The 27,980-nt window shown below is 51.9% G+C and overlaps 1 protein-coding gene across 2 annotated transcripts; it reads left to right on the top strand.

Annotated features, from left to right (window-relative positions):
• Window positions 1–3,022: 3,022 nt before the first annotated feature.
• On the top strand, window positions 3,023–22,108 carry KIF18B (kinesin family member 18B). Of its 2 annotated transcripts, XM_032321909.1 has the most exons (17): window positions 3,036–3,182; window positions 8,159–8,231; window positions 11,546–11,872; window positions 12,708–12,865; window positions 13,149–13,253; window positions 13,432–13,542; window positions 13,645–13,842; window positions 14,000–14,176; window positions 14,733–14,807; window positions 14,913–15,013; window positions 15,476–15,665; window positions 16,009–16,136; window positions 18,941–19,140; window positions 19,346–19,877; window positions 20,834–20,923; window positions 21,400–21,503; window positions 21,703–22,108. In XM_032321909.1, exons 3-17 carry the CDS (start codon window positions 11,554–11,556, stop codon window positions 21,813–21,815), a joined length of 2,601 nt encoding a protein of 866 aa, XP_032177800.1. In that variant the 5' UTR covers window positions 3,036–3,182; window positions 8,159–8,231; window positions 11,546–11,553; the 3' UTR covers window positions 21,816–22,108. The 2 variants fall into 2 exon arrangements, with proteins under 2 accessions (XP_032177799.1, XP_032177800.1); XM_032321908.1 differs by lacking the exon at window positions 8,159–8,231 and having other exon boundaries at window positions 3,023–3,182.
• The last annotated feature ends 5,872 nt before the right edge of the window (window positions 22,109–27,980 follow it).

Raw genomic sequence — 27,980 nt, 5'->3', positions numbered from 1 at the left:
AGTTTCACTGAGGACCCATTATGTGTCAGGCCTGAAGCTAATTATCCAATGGGTGATCACATCTCCTACCTCCCACCAATTTCTACTGTAAAATCCACAAAATTCTCTGCATCTGGGCCTCTCCTCTCCCCCCATTGCCTCCATGGGAGAGCAGTTCCCCCCTTCCAAGGCCCAGCCTGCCCCTATGCTCTGCATCCAAGCCCCCCTCCCCCATCAGGATGACCAAATCTGTCCTTGTATGCCCAAGAATGTCCTGGTTTTCAAACCAGAAGTCCCATATTCTGGTAAACCCCTCAGTCCCAGCTAAGCTAATAGGAGTGGTTGATCACTGTATCTCCCACCTTTTTGGGGACTTCTAACTGATCCTTACAGCTCTTCTTACTCTTCAGCAGCTCCCTCAGTATCTAGCCCCTTCCGTCATCATTTACGCGTCTCCTTAAAAATCCTCCCTTGACCGCACATCTCCCTCCAGCCTCTGCCTCCTTCCTCTGCTCCCCTGGACAGCCAGATGCCTTAAAAGAGTAGTTACTCCTTTCTCACTTCCCTCTCCGGCTGCTGCCCTTCTCTGAAGCTGCTCCTGCCAAGGCCACCTATGAGGACCTTCTTGTTGATAAAACGAGGGGACACTTTTCAATCCTCATTGCGCTTGACTTCCGTGCTAGGCCAGACCTTAAACAAGGTCTCGGACTTGGTTAAAGGACCTTTTAAAATCGCTCTATATCTGAAGCAGCGACTGCCACGCCTGCGTGCAAAGGACGGGCAGTGAGAAGGGTGCAGTTGAAAGGAGTGCCCCCCGCCCCCGGCCTCCTCTGAGCACCTAGGGTGGGGGGTCTTGCCTGTTGCAGAGCGTAAGATATCCACACACCTCACAGGAGCAGAGAGCCTGTCGCCTTTCACAGCATATTGGCCGTATCAGTTCAGAAACACCTGCCACCATAGAGGGCAAAAATTCTTCACCTAACCCTCACATCTGGGTTCTAGGCCTCGAAATTCGGATTAGGCCCAAGCCAGGCTAATCTCCCTTTATCAACATCTGTAGCATAGGACCCAGGGGTTTTCCATTTTTATTCCCTTAGGAGGGCCTGGGCATGCCCTACCAAGTCTTCTCAACATCACGGACTCCGTTGACTCTCATGCCTGCAAAACCTCTTTCCCTTGACTTCTGAGATCCAAAGAACAGCTCCTTTTGCTCCAACTTGCATGCCACTTTCCCCCAACCCCCTCTATTGTTCTCGTTATAGTCCATATATCACATCGTTTTTAGTACTTGCTTAATTGTCTATTTTCTCCCATAGACTGGCAAGCTCCATGAAGGTAGGAGGTGGCATTTATCACTCTCCACTCTATCTTCTGGGCCCACCAATAAATACTTATTGGAAGAATGAACACAAGAACAGCTATGACCATTTCACCGGATGTCTGCAGTGTGCTATACTTGCATTATTTCTAATCTTTGCAACAAGCTAAGTGTCCCCTTCCCATTGCCCACAGCCGGGACAGCCTCTGCCCTCTGCCTCGCCTCACCTTCTCCAGCTCATTATCCAAAACAGAAATGGACCAAGGTAAGACCTGTCTGACAAGGACACAAGAGGAACTTGTTCCCTTGGTGGCTCCTGGGGACCCCAAGCCCTTAACTACACCCTGAACCTCTGTTAAAATGCATGCATACCCCTGGGGTGCCTGGGTGGCTCAGTGGGTTAAACCTCTGCCTTGGGCTTAGGTCATGATCTCAGGATCCTGGGATCCAGCCCCACATTGGGCTCTCTGCTCAGCAGGGAGCCTGCTTCCCCCACCCCCCACCTGCCTCTCTGCCTACTTGTGATCCCTCTCTGTCAAATAAATAAATAAAATCTTTTTAAAAAAAACGCCTACCCCTGTGAGAGGGGAGGGGACCCCTAAACTGGAATCTGTTCTTTAACAGTTGTATTTCTCTTGGGTAGTGCAGATGGCAAGAATACCCTGGTTTTCTTGTAGCTTTACAGTGACAGCACCTTTCTGTTGTTTTCTTTTTATTCTCCCCCAAAACAACAAAGCTAATCCATTGTGTATCAGGCAAGGGAGGTCCAGGTAGGTGAATGAAGAGTCTGGGTCAAATCAACCGGGTATTAAACAGTGACTCCACTCTCTTGAGGAAATTTTGCCTCCTACCCTCTCACATACCTCAGACCTGCTCATTGGCCCAGGGTGGGGACAGATCAGGCGAATGAAACTGGCAAGCTCCTGGCGGCCACCACCTGTTTCATCCTGATCAGATTCATACAAAGCTATCCCCTTCCAAATGCTGGGGGTTTGGAGGACTTTCACATACGTGCTGTGTTAGGTGAGAAGGAAGGGCAGGGTATTCACCCCATTTTATGGATGAGTAAACTGACACTTCCCAGGTCTCGGCACTAATTGTGGCTGAAACCAAGCTCCCTGATTTCAATGCAGGGCTCTCTCTTTGACCACCACAACCTCCAGTGTTGAGGATCAGCATGAGGTTGGCCTACCGGAATCCAAGAAACAGGCGGTTATGAAGGATGTAGACAGTGGTGCTCTAAGGGGCCAAGTCTCGTATTCAACAATCAGTTCATTGTATTCCTGACACCGTTGAAAGGGTGGAATTGCCATTCTCTGTCTCTGATGGCTTTCCCATCTGAAGGTTGTTCTCAAAGTCCATTCTTTGGAGCGTCGCGGAGAGAGAAGAGGCCCTGGACGGCGGCTAAAATGTCCCTCTTGAATGGGTAGACGCCGTCTTAGTCCACAGAAAAAGACTTGAAAACGTGTTCGGTATCTGTTTGCTGCAGCTGGTGATGAACCCAGTCCCAGGTACGACAAAGGGGCCGCGCTTTCCCAGTACCCGAGCCCCATACAGGTGTCCGTGGGTTTGGCGAGGCCAGCCAGAGACGGTCTCAAAACCAGCAAGCAGGAAGGGCAAGTGCGCAGGCGCACAGTTGACTGCACCCGCCACCTCCGAGCTTGTACTTTGTTACTTAGGAAACAGCCAATCAGCGGTCCGGACGGGAACCAATGGGAAGCGGGGATGAGCCGACCCGGCTAATTTGAACGCGCTGCGCGGGGCTCAGGTTGGCGCGGGTGGGAAGGAGGGTGTGGGGAGCGCCTTCGGGTGGTCTGGGGCTCCGGACTGCGGCGGAGGGACCCGGCTGCGAGCGGCGACAGCAGCGGCGGGGAATCGACGAAGGGTAAGCTCTGACCCACGGCGGAGTCTGCCCCGCGGGCTCCAGCGCACAGGTGGACCCCGCCGCTCAGGGCGGAAGCAGTTTTTGTGCCAGACCCAAAGGTGCAGCGTGGAGACAGAGCAGGTTCTGGGTGGTGTCCTCTGAACAGGACGGGGGGGCGGTGCGGGGAGCAAGGCTCTTCCTTCCACATCTGCGTGGAGATCAGCGTCCCTCTGTTCATTTGTAAGGCATCTGGGCTGGGTCCGCACAACTGCACCGGGTCCTGCCCTCTGTGCATCTGATCTGTGAAAGGTCCTCCCGCTCACTAGAACTGGAGACCTGGGACTCCTGCACACCTGTGTGGAGTAGCTAAGACCCTCTCCGCGCATCCCTACGGAAGAATTGATTGCAGAGCTGTGCCAGCTGCCGAAAATTAGTTACTGGGGAGGGGGGGGTGCTCAGTAAATAATTTGATGGAATAAAGGAAGGAATGGAAAGACTGTCTGTATGACAAAAAGCTATGCCTTTTGCTACGGCTCCTAGGATGCCTCCCTTCTTAATTTTGGTACTTCTGGCCCTTTCAGATAGAACAGAACAACAGAATACATGTGTAGGAATTTTTTTAAAAGGAGTTCAAAGACATTAGTGAAATAGGATTTTATTATGTGGTAGAGAGGATTAACTTAACCAAAAGCTGTATCTTGAAAAAGACTAGTTAAAAAAGCCAAACCTCTGGCAATGTTGATTAAGATATAAGGAAAAGAAACAAAGAATGATCTTAGGAATGAAAATAGGGGCATAACTTCAGTTACTTGGAGAATAAAGAGAAAAAGAGACTTCAGTGGAACACCCTTTTGACAATGCTTTTGGACAATTTTCTAGAGAAAAAAAAACCAGCAAAATTAACTCAAGAAGTTATGGAAATTTTGAACACACCTGGAACCACTGAGGAATTGAATTCATTTAAAATCTCCCCATCAAACTAAACAAAACAACACCCCCCCATGAAACTCCACCAGAAATGTATAAGCAATTACAAGAAATTATTCTAATCTTATACAAACTCTCCCTAAAAAAAAAAAAAAGAACGCTTCCAGTCTATTTTGTGATATCAACAAAGAAATTTATACATTTACTGTATAAATGTATACAGTATAATAAATGTATACAGTATATATATATACTGTATACATTTTTCATAAACTGTATAAATGTAGTTGTAAAAATCTCAAAATATTAGCAATCAGAAGCCAACGATTTATATTTAAAAATATATCATGACCAAATGGGGTTTATCCCAGGAATATGAAAATGGTTTGAGATTAGAAAATCAAATACAGGGACGCCTGGGTGGCTCAGTTGGTTAAGCAGCTGCCTTCGGCTCAGGTCATGATCCCAGCGTCCGGGGATCGAGTCCCACATCGGGCTCCTTGCTCAGCAGGGAGCCTGCTTCTCCCTCTGCCTCTGCCTGCCATTCTGTCTGCCTGTGCTCGCTCTCTCCCCCTCTCTCTCTCTGATAAATAAATTAAAAAAAAATCTTTAAAAAAAAAAAAAGAAAATCAAATACAATTTACACATTTACAGATTAAAGAAGAAAACCTATCCCATTAGGCACAGAAATAGAATTCAATAAAATTCAGTACCCATCCATGAATTTTTTAAAATTTGGTAAACTAGGGTTGCCTGGTGGCTCAGTTGGTTAAATGTCTGGCTCTTTTTTTTTTTTTTTTTTTTTTTTTAATTTATTTTTTTTTATTTCCAGCATAAATGTCTGGCTCTTGATTTTAGTTCAGGTCATGATCTCAGGGTCATGAGATTGAGCCCTGCCTCAGGCTCTGCATGGAGTTGGCTTGAGAGTCTCTCTCTCTGCCCCTGTTCTCTCCTGCTTGCTCTTTCTCTCTCTCTCTCAAAATAAATAAGTGAAATCTTTAAGGGGCACCTGGGTGGCTCAGTCGGTTAAGCATCTGTCTTCAGCTCAGGTCATTGTTCCAGGGTCCTGGAATGGAGCTCCCTGTTGGGTCACCTGCTCAACAAGAAACCTGCTTCTCCCTCTCCCTCTACTGTTCCTCCTGCTTGTGCTCACTCACTCTCTCTCTCAAATAAACAAAAATAAATAAAATCTTAAAAAAAATTTTTTGGGGGGACGCCTGGGTGGCTCAGTTGGTTAAGCAGCTGCCTTCAGCTCAGGTCATGGTCCCAGCGTCCGGGGATCGAGTCCCACATCGGGCTCCTTGCTCGGCAGGGAGCCTGCTTCTCTCTCTGCCTCTGCCTGCCATTCTGTCTGCCTGTGCTCGCTCTCTCTTCCTCTCTCTCTCTGACAAATAAATAAAATCTTAAAAAATAAAAATAAAAATAAAAGCTTAGCTAAAAAAAATTTTTTGGTAAACTACAAATAGAGGTAAATTTCCTTAAACCAACAGAAAGTGAAATAACAGGACATCTCCTATACAATTAGGAAAAAGATACGATCATTCACTATTGTTGCCACCATTCAAGATTGTACTAGAGGTCCTAGCCAGAACCATAAGACAAGAGAAAGAAATACAAATAAAATTAGAAAGAAATAAACAAAATTATCATCAGTTATGGCCTTATGATTGTCTATATAAAAAGCCCAAAAAGACAGCTCCTTCCTCTGAACGACCCTGGTGGAAAGAACCAGTGGTCTCTGGATGTTGCCCTGTGGGTACTAAAGTCAAGGGAGGTGGGAACTGCAGAAACCAGGCTACAGAGCAGAATAGCCTAGGATGAAGGATAATGTCTCTGGTGACCATCAGAACAAGGTCAGGTTTTGGCCTTGCTACTTACCATCCCTGTGACAAGCGCCTTCCTGAGCCTCAGTTTCCCTTGTAGAGTAGGACTGTAACAATTGTATCAGTAACTACAGACTGAGGTTGTTGCAGAAGTTAAATGACACCATTTGTAAAGCCTCTAGCATAGGGCTTGATGCATAATTACGCGCTCAACAAATGGCAGCTATAATAGTAATTGTTTTTAAACTTTGGGATTCAGACTCTGCTCTTCCCTGGCTCTCATTCATTCCTAGGACAAACACCATACAACATCTGGGGTTGTTCTGGGGTTCACAGACTACATCAGAAGGGGGTCCTGCTCTCTTGAAGCTTGAGGACAAGAAACACACTTGTGTGAGAGATTTAAGAGAGTGAGGAAGGGGGCTACAGCAACCCTTGTGAAAACAGAACATCCAGGGGCTAGCTGCCTTCACCTTCCCAGTTCCCAGTGTCTGCAGGCAGATCCCCTCAAGTCCTCAGAAATTCTCCAGGGGCTTCTAGAGAGGTGGGGCTTGTTCAACCCTAACCCTAAGAAAGTGGGCAGAGGAGCCTACCCCAAAAACAACTGAATCTTGGCTTCCCAGTCCCAGCTCGGCAGCGAACTAGCCTCTGGGTTTTAATGAGCTGCCCTGGGTTAGAAACAGGACGTGATTGTGGCTGGCTCGGAACCCTGAAGATCTTATTAAAGAATCATCTCCCTTGTACTTTGGGCTGAAATGCTCTTTCCAACAGGGGATCAAAGCAAACTTGACAAACGTTCTCTCATTAATCTCCCCATCCCCCTGGGGTGGGAGCAGATCCGTAGCTGTTCTCGCTCTGGCTCTCAAAGAGGGGAAGCTGATGCGACATTGCCATTGCTGGTGGAAAGAGCTCCCCACCGGTCAGACGCAGGGCAGACACCAGGACCCAGGCATCCCAGCTGCAGCCCTGCCAAGTGTCACCCTAACTGCACCCCCCCACCCTGTGCCCCCAGCGCAGTCTCAGGAAGAAGGAAAACATCTCATTAGGCAAACAGTCTGCCTCACTGGCCCTCAGGAGGCGGAGAGGAGAGGACTGTAAAGGTTATGCGCATTCCGTTGCCAGTGCCCTTTTTAATTTCCTGCTTAGAATGTTGGGCTGCTCTGTGGCTCTTCCTCAGCTCAAACCCTCCCCGCGGGGAGCTGGGACTGCCATTAAGCCAGACAGCATAGACCTAGACGGCGGGGCCAGGCACCCTCTGCCCTCACTTCTCTGGGTACAAGAGTGGGGCTCCCTGGGGGGGCAGGAATGCAAAGATGAGAGTCAGGAACTCTCTCTGGGTGCTGAAAATTAGGTACAGTCCATATATCTGAAAGTGTTTGCTGAATACATAATGCTAGTTACATAAAAAGGATTATAATTATTATATAAACATATGGGACTATTACAACAATGTGATCATGAGAGCGTAATATATAATACCATTGTAAGGCAGTAGAGCAGACTCTGCCGTCAGACTGCCTGGGTTGGAACCAAGCTCCATCACTTACTAGCCTTGGGATCTTGGGCAAGTTGCTTACCCTTCTCAGTCTCAATTTTATTGTTGAAAAATGAATCTAATAATAGTATCTATCTTGTGGGATTGCGATGGAGCTGAAAAGGAGATGGTATGCATAGGGTGTTTAAAACAACCCCTGCCACAGTGAGCACTCAGCTTTTCTGTTTATTGTGGCAGTCCGATGGCTGGGACAAGGAAAGAACTATGCAATGTAACAAGATGTTTATTGGTTGATAGCTTTCCCTTGTTCTGCATGAGGAAGGAATGAAGACATGTTGGGGGTAGGGGACAAGAGTTTCAAATCAGCTCAATTCTGCCTCATTCCCAAAGGAAAACATGAGTTATTTACTAGAGTAGTAGAGAGAAATCTTACTTTTCTTTGCTTAATGACCTGGGTTCTAACAGTGGGACCTAAAAAAATCTTTCCTGGGAAAACATTCATCTATTTATATCCCCCAGAAATAGCCCCTATTCCTTAACCCTTTTAATATATCCCAAGAGTTGGGATGAGCTTTTCCAGGATAACCATGACTCCTGCATTCCAGAAATCCCATCTGTACCCTTGGTAGGCTGGCTTGATGGAGAAATGAGAAAAGCAGGGAGAGAGGTATGAGGGAAATACAAGAGGGAATAGATAATAATTATCTATAATAATTATTATTATAGATAATAATTATCCTTATTATTACCAGGTCAACATCAGGAAATCGACCCACGTCACCTCCTGGATTAACGGATTAAAGGATGGGACACCTGGCCAGCTCAGTCAGTGGAGCCTGGAAATCTTGATCTCAGGGTTGAGAGTTTGAGCCCCACATTGGGCACAAGAGTCCTACCAAAAAACCCCCAAAACAAAAACAAAAAAGATTAAAGGAGAAGCACTGTTATCATCTCAGCCCTTGTCAAAAACATTTGATAAAATTTAATGCCCATTTCATGGGGCGCCTGGGTGGCTCAGTGGGTTAAAGCCTCTATTCTCGGGTCATGATCTCAGGGTCCTGGGATGGAGCCCAGCATGGGGCTCTTTGCTCAGCAGGAAGCCTGCTTCCTCCTCTCTCTCTCTCCCCGCCTGCCTCTCCGCCTACTTGTGATCTCTGTCAAATAAATAAATAAATAAAATCTTTATTAAAAAAATTAATGCCCATTCCTAATGGGCAGTGGAGGGTAGGGAACTAAATATAGAAGGGCTAAAGATAGAAAGTATCTGTCATTATTTGCAAACTATATCATCATTTAATTGAAAAACCTAAGAGAACCCATGACAGTCTATTAGAGAGATCAGTAATGTGGCCAAATACAAGATCTGCATCCAGAAAGCAGTTGCTTTCCTCCATTCTGGCAAATAAAAAAAAAATGAATCAGAAAACACAATTTTATTTATTTATTATTTTTGTTGCTTTTTTAAAGACTTTATTTTTTAAAGATTTATTTATTTTATTTCGAGAGAGAGAGAGTGTGTGTGAGCGAGCAGAGGGGCAGAGGGAGAGGAGAATCCAAAGCAGACTCCCTGCTGAGTAGGGAGCCAGACACGGGGCTCAATCTCACGACCCTGAGATCGCAGCCTGAGCTAAAATCAAGAGTCAGAAGCTCGACTGACTGAGCAACCCAGGCGTACCATTAAAGATTTAGTTTTTAAGTAATCTCTCCACTCAATGCAGGGCTCAAACCCACGGCCTTGAGTTTTTTTTGTTTTTTTTTTGTTTTTTTTAAGATTTATTTGTTTATTTGACAGACAGCGAGAGAGAGGGAACACAAGCAGGGGGAATGGGAGAGGGAGAAGCAGGCTTCCCACTGAGCAGGGAGCCTGATATGGGGCTCAATCCCAGGAATCTGCGATCGTGACCTGAGCCAAAGGCAGACGCTCAACCGACATACCCCAACCCTGAGATTAAGAGTCGCACACTCCACCCACTGACCCAGCCCTGTGTTCTTGAAAATGCAATTTTGAAAAGGGCCTATTCATGATATAATAAAGACTAGACAATAACCAGTAACAAACCTATCAAGAAATAGGCAAAACTCACGTGAGAAAAGCTATGAAATTTTTCTGATGGTTTATATAAAACAAATAAAGAAAAGAGATATGGGGCACCTGGGTAGCTCAGTGGGTTAAAGCCTCTGCCTTCGGCTCAGATCATGGTCCCAGGGTCCTGGGATCGAGCCCCACATCGGGCTCTCTGCTCAGCAGGGAGCCTGCTTCCTCCTCTCTCTCTCTGCCTGCTTCTCTGCCTACTTATGATCTCTGTCTGTCAAATAAATAAATAAATAATATCTTTTAAAAAGAAAGAAAAGAAAAGAGATATGAAGTTCCGAGATAGGAAGACTTGATATGGTAAAGATGTCAGTTGTCCTCATAATAATTTATAGATGCAAAATACTCCCAAAATCTTAAGCAAGTTTTTTTCATAGAATTCTGTAAGCTGATTCTAAAATCATATGCAAGACAAGATGCCCAAGGACAGTGAAGAAAAAGAACAAGGTGTGGTGTAATATAGAACCACAGCAAGTTCCTATGAAAGGAGCTTATCAGAGTAGCACAGAGTGCCCCAAAATAAATTCATGTTCATATGAGAATTTAGTTCTGTTAAATGTGCCATTTCAAACTGGTAGAGAAAGAATGCACTTTTGTAAACGATATAATCACTTACCATTTGGAAAGAAAAGACATTTAGAAACCTCATTAAAAAAAAAAAAAAAAGAGTTCCATCTGGGTAAAGACCTAAATGTAAGAAAGAAAAAGTATCAGACAAAAATCTAAGAAAATTACCCTGGGGAAGGAGTCTTCTTAAATATGACATAAAAACCGTACAGAGAAGATTGACACATTTAGCCATTTAAAAATGAAAAACCTGAGGGTAAGAATTTTTCCCAAGAATGCATAGTTGGTTTGATACCAAAAGTAATATAAAAAAATTTACCACATCAACAAAATAAAGGAGGAAAAAACCCACATAAACATATCAGGAGGTGCTGAGAGATCATTAAATAAAGTTCTAGACATTTCCGATAACAAGTCTAAGTCAAATAAGAGTGGAGGAAATTCCTATTATGATAATTAACTATTTGTCCAAAACTAATTTCTAATTAGTGATGCACTAGCAACAGTTCCTTGAAGATCAAGAGCAGGACTAGGATGCCCCTTATCATCACTATTATTTAATATTGTTTTGGAAGTTCTAGGAAATGCAATACATAAGAAATAAAATAGTTGGTATAACCATGGAGAAAAAAAGGTAAAAAAGGGCGGGGGGAGAGGTTTTCTGACGTATAACTGTATACTCAGAAAACCCAGTAAGCTTTAATAAAAAAACAGTTGGAACTAATCAGAGAGTTTAAGGGTGGCGGGTAAAAGGCAAATGTATAATTATCAATTGTGTTTCTCCAATACTAGCGATCAGTACAGAAATGGGGGAGGGCACTCCATTCATAAGAGCAATTAAAGTACTTGGGAATTATCTTAAAAAGACAATTACAGGGGTGCCTGGGTGGCTCAGTGGATTAAGGCCTCTGCCTTCGGCTCAGGTTATGATCCCAGGGTCTTGGGATCGAGCCCCGCATTGAGTGGGGGGTGTCTCTGCTCAGCAGGGGGTTTGCTTCTCCCTCTCCCACTTCCCCTGCTTGTGTTCCCTCTTTCGCTGTGTCTCTCCCTGTCAAATAAATAAATAAAATCTTTTTTAAAAGGGGGGGGTGTAGAACAATAAATGTCTGAAAATAGTTCAGAAAATTAGGAGAAAGAAAGCCTAACAGTAGTGGTTGGGAGGGAATGGTTCTTGCCTCACTAGGTAAGCAGCATGCTATAAGGGACTGGAATTTCTAGAAACGGGAGTATTGGCGCAGGAGTAGACAGATTAGTGGGACAGAAAAGCCCAGTCATACACCTCTGAAGAAACCTCAAGTCATTTGGCTATGACAAAGAGATATTTATTAATAATAATATTCTTATTCTCTTGAGGTATCACATGGAGATCACCTGCTGGAGAGGGCGTGGGAGAAGGTCCTCGAACACTAGTCAGGCTAAGGGCGTACCTAGTCAGGGCTGGGGTCAGATCGTTCCTTCTCTGTGTTGTGTGTCTGCCCAGGTGTTGCCATGGTGATGCCAGTGGAGGACAGCAAGGTGCGGGTCGTGGTGCGGGTCCGGCCCCCCACTCCGAGAGAGCTGGAGAGTCAGCGGCGGCCTGTGGTTCAGGTGGTGGATGAGCGGGTGCTGGTGTTTGACCCTGAGGAGCCCGACGGGGGCTTCCTTGGCCTCAAGTGGGGCAGCACCCACGATGGCGCCAAGAAGAAGGGCAAAGACCTGACGTTTGTCTTTGACCGGGTCTTTGGTGAGGCGGCCACCCAACAGGATGTGTTCCAGCACACCACCCACAGCGTTCTGGACAGCTTCCTCCAGGGCTACAACTGCTCAGGTGAGAGCTGGGGCAGGGAGGAGGGAAAGCCCCAGCTGGTAGCGGCCTTGCCGCCCTGCTTCCTTCTTTTTTTTTTTAAAGATTTTATTTATTTATTTGAAAGACAGAGATCACAAGTAGGCAGAGAGGCAGACAGAGATAGAGGGGGAAGCAGGCTCCCCGCTGAGCAGAGAGCCCAATGCAGGGCTCGATCCCAGGACCCTGAGATCATGACCCGAGCCGAAGGCAGAGGCTTAGCCCACTGAGACACCCAGGCACCCCTCCCTGCTTCCTTCTGAGGGCTTCCTGCGTCCTGTGACTGTGCCCTCCTTACCCTCAGCTGGGCACTTGCCCAGGAGGATGCTGGCCCTTTCATTCTGTGTGCGACACACCCTCCCAGGCTCTAGTAGTGGGTCACACAGACGTGGTTCCTGTCCTCTTGAGGCTTGTATTCTAGAGGGGGGAGAAGATACTAATCACAAATCACCCCCAAAATGTGTGATTATAAACTGAGGTAAGTGATATGAGGAACAGAGAACCGCAGGCCTTAGACGGAGGAAGCTGCCTAGCCTGGAGAAGGGCCCCCCGGGAATAGGAGAAGCTCCCATGCGCAGTGGAGACCCTCTGCCCTGGCATCCACAGGCCCTCGGGGAGCTAGGCCATAGTCACAGGGAGCTGCAATGCTGCAGTGTGAACACGGAGGGGTGGAGGTGCGAGTGTGTAGGAGCCCTGGAACCGACCACAGGAAGGGGCTTGGGGAGAAAGGGGGCGCCAGGCTGGGTGGCAATGCACAGAGGGATTCCTAGGGCAGGCGGATCGGGCCCCCCCCACCCTCCCCTGACTCTCTCCCCCACAGTGTTTGCCTATGGGGCCACCGGGGCTGGGAAGACACACACCATGCTGGGAAGAGAGGGGGACCCTGGCATCATGTACCTGACAACCATGGAACTCTACAGGCGGCTTGAGGCCCACCAGAAGGAGAAGCGATTTGAGGTTCTCATCAGCTACCAGGAGGTAGGGCTGTTCCCTCCCAGGCCCGAGTGGCCCCAGTGACAGATAGTGTGGGAAGGAGTCAGCAGCCCAGAGGGCACAGATGAGGCTCTGAGAGACACCACATTGGAGCAAAACCTGTCTATCTTGCTCTCACCGTGTACCGATGTCCTGCAGAGGGCCACTCCTGGCTCGGTGTCCTGCCAGGCTTTCCCAGCCTGCACCTCTGCCTGCCTCTGGCCTCTGGGAAGAGGGTTCCTGAAGGGCCCTCTCTCTCAGGCCTCTCTCTTGCCTCCTTCCTCCTCAGGTGTACAATGAGCAGATCCATGACCTCCTGGAGCCCAAGGGGCCCCTCGCCATCCGGGAGGACCCCGACAAGGGCGTGGTGGTGCCAGGACTCTCCTTCCACCAGGTGTGGGACGGGGCTCGGGTGGCGGGAGGAGCCCCGCTGCTTCTCCAGGGTTCTCTCTCACCAGGCGGTCTGGGGATGCCCTGGATCCTGGGGTGGTTCTAGAGAGCAGCTCTTCCGGCTGGGGGAGAAGCCCTGGCTGGGGAGACCACAGCGCCCTTCCTGGGCATCTCCTCTGTAGCCCACCTCCGCGGAGCAGCTGCTGGAGCTGCTGACCAGGGGGAACCACAACCGCACGCAGCACCCAACTGACGCCAACGCTACATCCTCCCGCTCCCATGCCATCTTCCAGGTGAGACGGGTCGAGGGTTGGAGCCCGAAGCTGGGGCTCCTGATGCCCAGCACCCCTCACACCTGCTGTCTGCCCTCCATTCCCTCCCCCTCACCCCCCCAGATCTTCGTGAAGCAGCAGGACCGGGTTCCAGGTCTGACTCAGGCCCTTCGAGTGGCCAAGATGAGCCTGATTGACCTGGCCGGTTCGGAGCGGGCGTCCAGCACCCATGCGAAGGGGGAGCGGCTGCGGGAGGGCGCCAACATCAACCGGTCCCTGCTGGCCCTCATCAATGTCCTCAACGCCCTAGCCGATGCCAAGGTAAAGCCACACAGCCCCGGGGGCCTGCCTGGGACAGCCACTGAGTGCCCAAAGCCCAGGGTCCTTCCCTCCAGCCCTGGGCCAGCGGCCACTGGGTCTCAGCCGGGATCAGTCCGGTCCAGCCATCTCAGCTCATGCCCTCTTGCTGTCGCCCCAGGGCCGTAAGTCTCACGTGCCCTACCGGGACAGCAAGCTGACCCGTCTGCTCAAGGACTCCATCGGGGGCAACTGCCACACGGTGATGATCGCTACCGTCAGCCCCTCCAGTCTGACCTACGAGGACACCTACAACACCCTCAAGTATGCCGACCGCGCCAAGGAGATCAAGCTCGCGGTGTGTGCCGGCCAGAAATGGCCCACCCGGTGTGGGGTGGGGGGCAGGAGGAGGAAGGGATAGGACCCACCAGCGTTTTCCGGTACCCAGAGCAAGCATTTCCCCAAGGCAGAGGGGAAAAGTTCCCTAGCCTCCATCTTCAGGGAAATTCTTTGGGATAGAAGTGACTCAGTCCCCATCCTTGGGCAGACTCCAGCTCGGGGAGAGGCAGGACAGTCTCCAGGCTTGAAAAAGAGAGGAAGCTATCACAGCAGTGGGCTAACAGGCAGAATCATCTCAAGAGGGAGATGACAGAAAGGTGACCACACGCTGGCCCATGAGAGCTGCCCTGGCCTGGTGAGGGCGTACTGGTCAGGGAGTCAGGAGTCTCAGGTTCAAAGGCATCCTTCTGCCTTTTGCTGTGGCCTCAGGCAAGCCACTCACTGCCCTTCTGCAGTCTGGTTCCCCCTTGGGGAGGGTGAGGGAAGTGTCTCGCTCAGAACCTGACTCTTGCAAGCGGTTGCCAAAAGCCGCTTTGAATGAACACATGAACCTCTCCCCTGGGCCCCCATCTCAGCTTAAGAGCAACGTGATCAGCCTGGACTGTCACATCAGCCAGTATGCCACCGTCTGCCAGCAGCTGCAGGCTGAGGTTAGCGGCCCGCCTGGGGAGCTTGATGGGGAGGCAGGGCAGGGCAGGGCGGGAGGGTCAGAGCTGGACCCTGGGGCTCTGAGGGACTGGTTGCTTTGATGGCAGGTGGCCGCCCTGAGGGAGAAGCTCCAAGTATATGAGGCGAGAGCGGGGGCCAGACCGCAGGACCTCCTGAAATCCCCCAAATCGGGCCCTTCCCAGCAACTGTGAGTCCTGTGGGCGCACTTGTCCTCTTTGGTTCAGCAGGGAAAGCCCCCCTTCTCCAGCTTCTGTGCTGCCTCCTGGGGTCCGGGGTTCCCAGCCTGTGCCCAGCACACGGATTATCACTCTCGACGACACTGATTGTTGCCTCTAGTGCTTGCTCTCATAGGACACAGTGCCTTCTAGATTGTCCTAAGAGCAACTCTAAGTAACATTAAAGTAGAAGAAATGCTCCACACCAGATGACTAAGTGACACCCCCAGCCCACAGAAGCAGCATATACTCCCTTAAAAGAAGGTGAAGTTAGGGAGGAGGCAGCATTGTTTCCTAAACCAGGAAATCACGGACGCTTCCTACCCTTTGCTACTGCCCCCTTGTTACTCGAGCTGGGCCCTAGACCACCTTGTGCCACAGAGACCCTGCCCTGCCCGCTTTCCCACCTGTCAACCCTTCCCTCTCCCCACTAGCCTTCCCAGCCAGCCCTCACCCTCCGGCCTTCCCAGCCAGCCCTGCACTCCAGAGCTCCACCCAGGGTCTGCAGTCCTTCAGGAGGAGAGCCTGGGGCCAGAGATCCTAGTGGGGAGGGTCGTGGAAAGGAACTCCCCAGACCTGGAGCTGCCCCAGGAAGATAAGGACAAAGACGCAGTGGAGAAGGAGGTAGGACAGAGGGGATGGAAATTTGGGAAGCAGTGGCCCTCCCCAACTCATAGACTCCCTTCATTTCTGGGTTCCTTACTTGGATGTCTTTCATCTTAGTCATTAGGGGGCTTTCAGATCCTATGCAGGAAGGGTAGCTCCTCTGTGTCTGCATTGAGGGGCAAGCCCCCAGAAGGTGAGCAGGGAGGGGGAAGCGGCCTGGCAAAGAGAAAGTCTCAACTAGGACCCAGCCAATCCAAGAGTCCTCATTCCCACTCTTGCGGATGGAAAGGTTTTAAGATCTGCTTATGTAGGGGAGGGTGGCCATCCAGGGCCCTCTATCTATGACTTCCTTCCTCCTTAGGTTCCCATCCAGGTACCAAAGCAGACCCTCGGACACCAGCTGCCAAGGTCCGCTAGCCTGACCCTGCAGACCAAGCCAGACGTGGGCTGCCTCTCCCCACAGAACTTGGGCAGAGACCATTCTAAGCAGTAGGTGTCTTCTTGCACTCCTCTGGGGTTTAGAGTGGCAGTTGATGGGTTCCAGACTTCCTGGGGTGGGAGCTGGTATTAAGTACATTGCAAAAGTTTTGGTTTTGCCCTAGTTGAGAGTTGCATCTTTTTTCCTCAACATTGTCCCTTAACCACTTTCAACGAACTGGAAATTCTCACCTACTCTGTCTACTTACCATCCTCTCTATTCATTTTTTTATTTTATTTTATTTATTTATTTGACAGAGATCACAAGTAGGCAGACAGGCAGGCAGAGAGAGAGGAAGGGAAGCAGGCTCCCTGCTGAGCAGAGCCCAATGTGGGGCTCGATCCCAGGGCCCCTGGGATCATGACCTGAGCTGAAGGCAGCGGCTTTAACCCACTGAGCCACCCAGGCGCCCCCATCCTCTCTATTCTTCCACTCTGTCCATTTGGTGGAAAAAAACACCCAATTCCATCCCAGATTTGGCTGGCAAGTTAGCCCCCAAGTTAGCGTGGGGCTCCCGGGCCTAGCGTTCTGCTTCCCAGTCTGGGGGCTGAGCTGCCTGTCCCCTGCAGGGAGGAACCAAGCAACCGAGAGAAGTTGGGTGACGAACTCAGGAAGGGACCACCTTCTTGAGCCAGGTGCTTACCATGTGTCTTCACCAACAGATTGTGGCCATTTCTTCTCAGAAGTAAATACAGACCACTACCCAAAGCCAAAGAGAAATGGATTCTGGATCCTTCTTTCTGTCTTTAATAGAGAGGTCCTGCTAGTGTGTTTTTTCTTGGCCCCTAGAACATAAATCCCCGGCCACTTAGCTTTGCTGCTGCCAACCCCACTCCTGCCTCCCCAGCACGCTTCACGCTAGGCAGTATATTTAAAGCTTCCGGACAGAAGGGCTTGTTTAATTTTATTTCTTGTTGGGGAGTGTCTGTTCCCGACTCAGCAAAAATGCCGCAGCCTGAATAATCAGCGGCTCATTATCTGTCTGCGGTGCTGACTCCCCAGGGCCCTGGAGTGGCAGGGATGCACTGGCAGGAGGTCCCCTTGGCCCCGGGGCTCCCACCGATGAGTCAGGGTCTCTGTGCCCTGGTGTCCCCTTACTGTGAGGACGGAAGACACCAGGGTTCTCATTTCCGCTTTGCCTCTAGTTTTGCGGTACCTGAAAGGTGCTTCAGTCCTAGCTGTGATTTGGGGATCGGTCTTCATTCTCCCTACTTCTTAGAGCTAATAATAGATACTAATAAAATGTGACAGATAGACCCCACATATCAGGGGCTGCAGAACATGCTAGATCTTCTCCATACTTGGAGACACCCTAACAACCAGATAATGAAAAATCATTTCTCTTTGGCTTTAGACTTTAGAATCTTAGACCACCAGGGCCCTGAGTGGATCTTAGATTTTCCAGTTCAATGGTTTTTTCAGAATTTTTTTAGCTACCAAGTCCTTTTTTCAAATGGAATCTTACGCTGAAGTTTAATATGTAGAACAGATGAAGCAGAGTGACTCCCATTTTCAAGGTCCTCTGATGGGTTTCTAGAAACCTAATTTGGAAATCTCTGGTAAAGCTCTGCTCCCCGCTGGCCAGATCGGGACCTGAGGCATTCACCCAGGGCCACATGGCCAGAGGGACAGGGAGAGGCTTGAGTCCCCAACAGCCAGGCCAATGCATTTCTCCCTAGACACCCCCTTCTCTCAGTGGTCTAATCTTCTTATAATGTGTGGCTTGGGCAGACGTCGAATGAGTTTCTGCTATGTCCTTTTTAATTTATATCCTGCCTTCTTTCAGAAAGGCCTGGAGGCTGCTTTGTAAAATGAGTTTGGATTCCCTGAGCACACACTGAAGGCAGAGGAGGGGGCCCAGAGATGTCCAGGCAGGTCCTGCTACCTGAGGATAAATGATTGGCCATGAATAATCCCCACCGAGATAATTGTGTTCATTCTTTTATCACAGGTGTGCCTCACGGGAAGGAAATTTGCTTTATTAGAATCTAAATTTATACCATCAATAATCGCATTACCCTCATAATTCCCTTTAAATAACCCCTCAGTGCATATGAAGTGGGCACTGATTCGTACGGGCTCTTCTGGGATCCCAGCCACTGAGTAGGGAGGGAAGACTATTTGTGTTTTTGAGGGGTCTCTCAGAACCAAGACCAATACGGCCTATCTCATTCTGTCTCCTCTTGTCCTCACAAGGTAGACGTTTTCATTTTACAGAAAATCATTAACCTTACAGTGCTTCACATGGGGTAGGTACTCTTTAAACACTTCACGTATCTAATAATTCATCTCCTCTTCCCATAACCCTAAGACGTGGGTGCATCAGTTATCCCCATTTTGAGGATGTGGAGACTGAGGTCAAGGAGTGCTTCTGAGGTCACGCAGTGGGAAGTGTTGGAGCCTGGGCTTGAGCCGATAGGCTGACTTGAGCCTAGCTCCTCCCTGATGCTGCCTCATGTTGCGCCCTGGGTCAAAGAACTAATTCGAGATCATAGCAGCAGTGAATGGCAGAGCTGAGAAGAGGATGCAGACCTTCTGTTCTGAGGCCATTTAGTGCCCTTTCCTACTTCCCAGGTCCCTATCTTCGTTGGGGGGCATATTTAGGGATGAAGCCCCACCCCCACCTTGCTTGTGGCCATCTCTGCCAGCCTTGGTCTTTAACAAGGGCCCGGCAGAGCAGCACCCACTGCTGGGAGGGCAGGGTGAGGCCAGGCAGGAGGGAGCCGGGGGACCGGCTCCTCGTGGGCTCCTCACCACGCCTGGAGCCATGGCACCGGGTCTGAGGTGGGCTGGGACCCCCTTCCCTCTCTTCCAGGTTGGCCTTGAAGGTGCTGTGCCTGGCGCGGCGGCAGTACTCCCTGCTCCAAGAGGCCAACCTGCTGACCCCCGATATGATCATGGAGTTCGAGACGCTGCAGCAGCTGGTGCAAGAGGGAAATGCTGAGCCTGAGGCAAAGGCCTCAGGCACACCCAGTCTGGCCCAGGGGCTGCCTCTGGAGCCGTGTTCTGAGTCCGGTGAGTTTCGCTCCTGCTCTGTGTCCAGCAGGGTGACTGGGGCCTCCAATGCTGGGTCGTGTTGTGCTACACGGGACCCGTGGCCCACCTGTGGAATTAGGGGCTCCTGTGTGTCTCCAGTGTCTCTCTCCCCAAATTCTACCCATTCGCCTTCCTTCTGGCCGGTCCCTGATCTCTCCTCAGCACCCGCCTTCTCTGTGCCCAGATTCTCCAGGCTATTCTGGCCCCGTGACCCGGACCATGGCAAAGCAACTGAGTGGCCTCATGCCCACCCTTGGGGTCCTACCAGGACACGACCGCACCCAAGCCCAGGTATCCCGGCGGCCCACAGAGAAGAAGAAGAGGAGGAGGAGACCAAGCCCCTCGGAGCCAGACAGACCCCCAGCCCCAAAGCCGGGAACCAAGCGCCAGCGCCAGTCCTTCTTGCCCTGCCTGAGGAGGGGGTCCCTGCCTGAGGCTCAGCCTTCACTCGGGCCCACCACCCCCAAAGGGGGAAAGGCCTCCGTGTCCTGCCACTCCCCTCGCCTCTGCTCAGCCACAGTCATCAAAAGCCGGGTGCCCCTGGGCCCCTCTGCTATGCAGAACTGCTCCACCCCTCTGTCCCTGCCTGCTCGGGACCTCAATGCCACCTTTGATCTCTCGGAGGAAGCCCCCTCGAAGCTGGGTTTCCAGGAACGCGTTGGCTGGGAGGATGTCCCCCAGGAGCTGAACAGGCTGGATCAGCCCTTCATCCCCAGGTGGGTCCCCCGGGCTCCCTCCCAGCCTCCCTCCCAGCCCTCCAGACAGAGACTCGGGGGTCAGCAAGGGACAGAGGTGCTGCCGAGAGGAGTAGAAGCAGGCCTGATTTTTGGAGCCTGGTTTGCTGTCTCCCTCCTTTTGGTCTGACCAGTGTCAGTCCCCAGGCCCAGGAGGGCTGCTTCTCTTGGGGCCGCCCCTGCCTTGTCTGTCCATACTCCAAAGCTGCCAGCTCTGGGACAGTTTGTGGCATGCCCACGAGTGGCTAACGGGGACCCCACCCAGACTTGGGGAGGGTCAGTGGGAGCAGGAATAAGGAGGTGACCTTGTCCTCTCTATTCCTCTGTATCACTCACACCCCCTGGCCCAGTCTTAGTTCCACATCCCGCTGAGAAATGCGTATTTCTGCCATTTCCACCCTGATTTTACCCCCTAGCCCAGCATCTGGACGGGAAAGGGATCCTCAGAAAACTCTATTCAGCATTTTTTGGTGAAAAGATGAAGCTCTCACCTTTGCCTTCCACTCACCTGCCAGGGTTAGGGAAACAGTGACCAGCTGAGGAAAGTCCAAGGCCAAGGACAAACAGCAGACTGACCTTGTACTTGTGAGGCTGAGGGCAGCAGGCTGCCCACCGCACCCCCTGCCCCTCCTACCGCCGGAGCCACTTCTCAGTAACAAGCTCACAGCCGGGCAGGTGGAAGGGTCAAATTGTTTGAACTCCAGTTCCCTGAACGTGCCAGAAGCTGACATCTGGATGTTCTCCCAGAACAGGCCTGTCACTCAGCTGTCAGCCCAGGCCGAGCAAGGCAGGGAGAGGAATCCACCTCTAAGTAGGAAGAAACCTCAGAGGTCATCCTGTCCAACCTCCCCACCCTCCAAGCTGGGGGCTGGAGGGAGGAAGGGCCCTTTTCTGGTTCCTTCCTGATCTGCCTCCCTTTGCCTTCCTCCCTCCCACAGTGGACCTGTGCCCCTGTTCACCATGAAAGGCCCCAAAACGACATCTTCCTTCCCTGGGACCTCAGCCCGCAAGAAGAGGCGAGCTGCCAGGTGAGGCTGGGGCGGCAGATGGGGAGAGACAGAACTTTCCCCAGGGCGGTAAGCACTGAGTCAACTACGGGGTCTTGGCTGTGTGTCTGGACCCCTCGGAGCCCGTAGCAGGGGTCTCATGAGCAGGGCCGGCGTCAGGTTCCCTGACTGAAGGGGATTCCCTTGGCCCTTGCGAGTACTAGAAGGGAAAGGTAGCTCCCTCCGTCAGTGAAAGACTAGAGGCTCCCTCTCCTTGAAGGGGACATTCGGTGTTCACTGGTTAAACTGGGGGACAGACCCCCACCTCCCACCTCTACTTCCCTCCCACACCCCACTAAGCCCCCTCCCCACTGCCTCTCCTGCCTTCAGATCTGGCCTTGTTGGTGCTCAGCCTCCCCCCTGCTCTCAAGACTTAGTGTCCAGCGGTACCCCCTAACCCTACCCCGTAGCTCAAGGCACGGCTGTGACCTTCCTACCTTCCTTCCTTCCCTCTCCAGTTCCTCAGTCTCCCGCTCCCTGGGAGTGGCCCGTGGCCACAGCCGCATCGCCCGCCTCCCCAGCAGCACCTTGAAGAAGCCAGCTGGGCTCTTCGCAATCCCAGGTGACTGGCACTGGGGTCAGGGATGGTCTGGGCCGATGAAGACAGGAAGTAGGAGGGGACAGGATGGGCCAACCCCCAGGTGAAAGGAGGGCCTGGGGTATTTCCCAGCATCGCAGGGACCCTGATGAGAGGTGGAGGGGAGGTGGGGGAGGGGAGCAGTGGGACAGAGCCTCACCATCTTCCTCCCTGCCTGCCCCAGTCAACTGGCCCGTGGAGGCCCCCTCCGGTCTCCGCTGCCCTGGCAACCAGCAGGAACTGACGGGGATTGGGAGAGCCCTGTCGTCTGGGAGCTGTGTCGCCAAGGTGTCCTGACCCACCGACTCCTCCTGGTCCCCAGAACTGCCTGTGCCTGGAGCCCTGATCTGCCTTCCTGGGCTTGGAGCAATGAATGCCAACACCTTCTTCCTTTATGAACACTCATCACCATTCATTCTACCTGCCCTCTTTATCAATCTCTTGTTACACTCAGCTTCTCAGCAGGCAGATAATCATCTTGAATGTTAACACGTTTCTATTCTGAAGGTGCAGCCACTGAGGTGCCTGGGTGGCTCAGTCGGTTAAGCATCTGCCTTTGGCTCAGGTCATGAGGCCAGGGTCCTGGGATCGAGTCCCACGTCAGGCTCCCCACTTTACGGGGAGCCAGCTTCTCCCTCTCCCTTTCTGCCTGCCACCCCTCCTGCTTGTGCTCTCTCTCTCTTTCTGTCAAATAAATAAAATCTTTTAAAAAATAAATTTAAAAAGAAAAGGTGCAGCCATCATACCCCGCTAGTTCACAATGCTCTCCGTGCAAGCAGGTGGCTTTGGGGGAGATTGCTCCCCACCTCCCATCTGACAGAGGGCTCTGTGTGCTCCTGGCCACTGTGCAAGGGAGAAGGACAGGGTAGGGGGTCCCAGTTCAACTCTCCCTGGTTGGTGAGAGAGGGGGACACACTCAGCCTCATCCCCGCGGCCTGGAGCAGGAGCCCCAGCCCCAGCCCCAGGCCACCATCCTGGCGCTGATGCAGAGGATACTAGTGTCTCGATTTCCAAATGAAGTCAGCTTTATTGTTCTTGCCCTGTTGGGAACAGGATGCACACTCCGTGTAAAAAGAAGGATAAAGAAGAAAGGGACAGTCAGTTTTAATGCTACCACCTGGGCATAAGCGCTGTTCATACTCGATTTATAGCCTCTGATCCTTTATTTCTGCATATACACTTCTATATGTACTTGTAGATATATATTTTTTTATTACAATGATTAATAAACCATCTCCATCATCAGTGTATGTGTCTCTGTGTACCTGGGTGGGATAATAACACCTCCCCACTCTCCCAGACTTCAGGAAACTAAGTATAGAAAACATCCCCTACTGCCTCCTCCAGGGCCTTAGTTTGGGGCCTCGGGGTGAGCCCCCCCTCTACTCTGCGGCCCCATCTTCCACTAAGGGCCTCTTCTCCTGAGCAGGTGCAGAAGCCGTCACATCTACAGGCCTGCTCCATCCATCTGCAGTCGGGCATAAGTTGCAGAGAGTTTTGCTGTCAGAGACCGTGTTTAGGAGCCCCAGACCTCAGGCGAGGCCCCAGGCTAACCCCTGACCGCAGGAACCCCGTTCAGTCTTCCTCCCGTGGCCCCAGAAGCCCCATTCCCACCCCGGTTCAGTTCGTGGCTTTCCTCTGCTCTGCACCTGTTCCCATGGTGAGGGTTCCACCCAAGTTTACCTCCGTCTCTCTAGGAAGATGCAGCGGGCTGAGTGAATGAATAGTGTAAACAGGATGATAGGAGTCTGTGTTTAACTTGCTCGGGAAAACAAACATGTTCAAGGTATTTAGCACATTGCGAGCCGTGTGTAAATAATGCTGCTAATTTCAAATGAGTCCTTGATGTGCTGGGGAAGCAGCCGCCCCCTCTACCTGGTGAGCCCCGCCCCATTCAGTTTGGCCTCCATTTTTGGAGGAGGAGAGAGAAAAACCCGCAAGAGGAGCACTGGGTCCCTCCCGGCTGCAGGCAGCATACAAAACTTTGCGACCTAAGAGGTATAATGAGGACAGATTCCAGAAGGTTCACAGAACACGCCCAGGGTTAGACAGCAAGCAGCCGTGCCAGGATTCAGACCAGGGTCTGGTTCTTCACATGACGCCGAACTGCTTCCCTTTAGAAGCGAACAGGCATCATCTCTTTCCGTGCGCCTGGCGTTCCCGCCTCTGCAATTAGTCTTAATGAGTTTTTTTTCCCCCTTGGTGCTCCGTGATTCCCACAGAAGCCGCCACAGCCTCCCATCTGTAGCCCCCAGCGGCCTGGCGTGGTGCCTTGACCTTGGGAGGCCTTGCGGAGCGCTGGTTGGATTCAAATTGAATAACTTGCCCGTTTCCCGGGGCGCTCACATATATTATCTCATCTGATGGTCACCGTCACCCCTGCAAGCGCCGAGGCAGTGGGCGCAGGACAAGGCGGCTGGTAACGAGGGCCAGAAGGGCAAGCTTCACACGACGGGGTCCGCGGCACGAGGCAGATTTCTCCGAGGCTGGGGGCAGCTTGCCAGTGGAAGGGGTCACTCTTGACAAGGATGTTCTGCACCCGGCCATTGGCTTGGCAAACATTCGTGGCTCCGTGGTGGAAAATGTGCTCTCGGGTGACCCATTAAATGTACAAAGACTCTGCCAGTGGAGTTAAGGACGTGAGGCTCCTGCCCTCAATCACAGGAGGTCGGGTGGAGAGTGCTTGCCGCATGGCGTCCTGCTGGCCGGGGGGCAGCCTGGCTGGTCTCAGCCTCACAGGGAGCTGGTAGGGGCTGGGCAGGGGGGCAGCGAGCTGACAGCCAGCTCCCAGCTGACCTCCATGGGCGGCGACGAGGCTCTGAGATTGGATTGTTCTTACATAAAGAGAGTCATCCCTGAGATGCGGCCATCAATGGCTCCCCCAGACACGGCAGACCCCTTGTCCTGCTTCGCTGACCTTCTCCTACCTTGGGGCTCAGCACAGAGCCACCCTGGAGTCCAAAGTCCTGCCCAGTTGACAGAACCAGACTCAGTGCCAGGAGCGGCAGACGCAGAGAACAAGACACTGTCCCTCCCTGCGGGGAGTCAGGGGAGCACCTGTCCCTGTCACCTGAGGGTAAGCCCAAACCTCCTTTGGTGTTGGGACCTGTCAAGGTGGGGGGACTGGGCTCTCCCTTCAGGAGTCCTCCCTCTCACACCCCTGTTTGACTGTCTCTGGGTTTTCCCAGGAATGCCCCTCTGGCTTTTAGTTAAGTTTGGGGGACCCTGGCTCCCAGAGAGAATCTAGTTTGTGATTGTCTCCCCCGACTCCCATGGTTCTTTCCATGAAGAGGGATCTCAGAGGGCTTGGGATGGAGGCTGTTGGGGGGAGAAAGGGACCAGAGTCACCCCGAGGGGCCTGGAGACCATGGCTGTGTTTTCCAGCCCTCCCAAAGCGTTCCCCTGAGCCCGCCTACAGCCCTTCCATCCTGTTCCCTGGCTCATCCTGTCCATTTGGAGGACCACTGGATTGGAAATAACAGGCTGCCCGCCAGCCCTCTCCTCCCACCAGGGACACATCTGGGCCCCCGCTTCTCACCCTCCCAGAGGGACGCAGTCAGGCAAGGAGACAGAGGGGAGCAGAGAGCAGAACAGATCAGGGAAAGCAATTAAAAAGCAGATCTCAGGGTTAGAGGCTGGAAAGTGGGGGGCAGGCTGGGGCGCCCAGGAGGGTGGGAAGAGGGGGATTGGAGAGAAAGGACCTGCACTTATTAACTCCAGCACAGCAGCCTGCCGCCTTGGTGTGCGAGGTGAGCAAGGTGATGCCTCCAACAATGTGCTGACCGAGGCCAGGAAGGAGGCAGGGGAAGGAGTCTTGGTGGGGGGGGGGGGGGGGTTCATCTAAGAACACTTCAACAGCCACAGGAGCTGGGTACTTCTCAACAGCAGAGCTGGCTCGGCACAGGCTGACAGATGATAGGAGAGGGGACAGACCCTGGCCTGAGACAGCCCTCCTCCAGCCTGAGAGGGGAGGGCCCCTGCCCTCGAGGAGCTTCCATCCGACAGTGAACCATGGGTGCACACATCAGGGAACCCCCACAGCAGAGAGGGTGTCCTGATGGACCCTATCCTTAGGGAGACTCCATTCTGATGGGAGGTCATTGGTCCTAACTTCTGGAAGCCCCTATCCAGGGGGACCTTCTTCTGGGGAAGCCTCAGGCTGAGGGATAGGAGAGACCCCCTCCCACGTGACATGATAACACACCAAGAACTTCTCAAACTGATGGAACTGTGGGCCTCAAGTCTATGGCTGGGGAAGGGCAAGGATGGAGGGACAGAGCCCCAGGGGGAGTCAGGGAGGTGAGAAAGCAGGCTGGGAAACAGCCTCTACTCTCAGTCTCCTCCAGGGCAGGTAGAGATGACCCATGTGTGGTCCCTGGCAGACCCAAAGCCACGAGCAACTTGTGATCTGGGCGCAAATGGGGCTACCTCCCACCCTCTCTCCCTTGGTTGCTGCCCCCTGTGTCCTGTCCACACTCCCAGGTAACGGTGCTGGGGAGATACTTATATGATGTCCCTGTCCACCCCCAGTGGGGTCAACAAGACATGGCAGTGCCCAGGCAGTGCCCCGGCCCAGCCCCTGTCCCTCCAGGCCCACCCCGTCGCTGACAAAGAAATAAGTAAAGCTTCGGGTAGGTGTTGTTAAATGCAAGCTGTGATTTGTCGAGCAACTTCTGTGTCCAGCTTTCCCTGAATTTATCCTCCCTGCCACCTTGGAAGTAAGTGTTGTGAGTCCCCATTTTACAGGTGTGAAAATGGAGACTCTGAGAAGTTCCTGAAGTCGTCCAAGATCATGGAGCAGCTGAATGGCCGTGACCTCGCTCGCCTCTAGAGGGCGCTGTCAGAGCAGTCAGAAGCAACGCTAGAGAGTACAAGGGATGATCCTTCTGGGTGATAGGAATCTGGGTTTTGGAAAGCAGGCTCGCGGCTTTGAGACCCGCTCCCTCCCCACTGCAGGACCCTGCTGCTGCTCGGACACTGCCATCTAGTGGCTAGCAGGGCCTGTTTCCTTTCCTCAGGGAGGGGGCTCGTGTGGGAGGGATGGACTCAGTAGTAACCAAGGAGTCAGCCCCTTCGAGACTCCCAACTTCTCTTCCTCCTGCCCTCGCATGAGGACCACCATGCTGTGCCAGGCACTGGAACGGGGTGGGGGCCCTAGGGGAGTCAGTGAGCAGCCGTCTAGTGGCTTGAATCTAAGACTGGCAATTTAGAAAACACAGGGCACCCTCATGGGTGCTTTGAGGCCCCTTGCGGTACTGATCTGTCCCAAGAGGCAGGAGGACATCCTGGCGGATTCTCCCCACGCAGGGGAGGGGCGTGGAGGCAGGAGACCATCTCGTCTCCCTCTCAGCTTGAACTGGGTCTTGGCTTGGCTGAAGGTCCCGCCGAGAGATATCTGGGCATCCTCTCTCCAAGGCCTGCCGCTTTCTGTGGTCTGTGCAGAAGTCAGTCTAGGATTGGTTGGGGCTTGGGACGTTGAGGCCCTCCGATTAGGGAACCAGGAGAGGAGAAGCCACAGAAGGGGCCTGAGCCAGACCAGGAGGGCGGGAGTAGTCAGAGGCTGGGAGCTGCATCTGCCTGGGGCAATGGTGCAGCATAGTGGGATCTAGAACAGAACCAGAGAGGGAGGGAGGTAGGGAGGGAAGGGAGGCGCAGCAGGGGGTGGGAGTGGGAGTGGAGGGGGGGGAAGACAACTGTGTGTCTAACAGTAGGGCTTGGGTAAATTAATGCATACAGTGGAAAACCATGCAGCTGTTAAAATGATGATGCGGATAATATTTATTGATATGGAAAGATGTTCACAACATATTGCTGAGTGAAAAAAAAAACAAATTACAAAATAATTTGTACAGCATGAGCCCACTTGTAAAAAAGAAAACGAATTTATATATGTGGGGGAAATCTGGTAGTGTTTATCCCCAGGTGGTGAAATCATGGCTAATTAAATTTTTTTGTTTTGCTTATTTGTATTTTCTGATTTTTCTACCACGAATGTGTCATACAAAATAATGAAAGTTTGGCAAACAACCACGGCCCTATCGGTCTACCACTCTGGTTCTTGCGTGGACATCCGTGGATAGTTAAGGGCTGAGTGTGGGGAATGGGTCTAGGGTCAGATGGAGGTTGAGGGCAGAGCCAGGAAGCCTGGGTGACACAGGTCCAGGGAGGGGCCTCTCCCTGCTGCTGCTGGGTCACACACCACACAGGGACCTGTCACTGAGCCTCCCTGACAAGCCTTTCCTGCTCTCGTTCCATCTCCCCCCTTCCCCAAGATGGCTTTGCCCTCACTGTAACTACATTTCACTGGAACAAAGAGAGAAGGCTGCACACTGTGACTTGCCCAATGTGAGCTAGATGGACAGCCACTCCTAGTCACAGAGACACTTGGGATGAGGGTTTGTCCCATCTTTTTCTTCTTTTAATGCCCCATGACTTTCCCAGCTCCTCCACTCATAGCAGGAT

This window comes from Mustela erminea, chromosome 18 (assembly GCF_009829155.1).
Source record: "Mustela erminea isolate mMusErm1 chromosome 18, mMusErm1.Pri, whole genome shotgun sequence".
In the NCBI taxonomy this organism is placed as follows: domain Eukaryota; kingdom Metazoa; phylum Chordata; class Mammalia; order Carnivora; family Mustelidae; genus Mustela; species Mustela erminea.
Note: the sequence above shows the minus strand (reverse complement) of the source record. Positions and strands in the feature narration are given on the sequence as shown.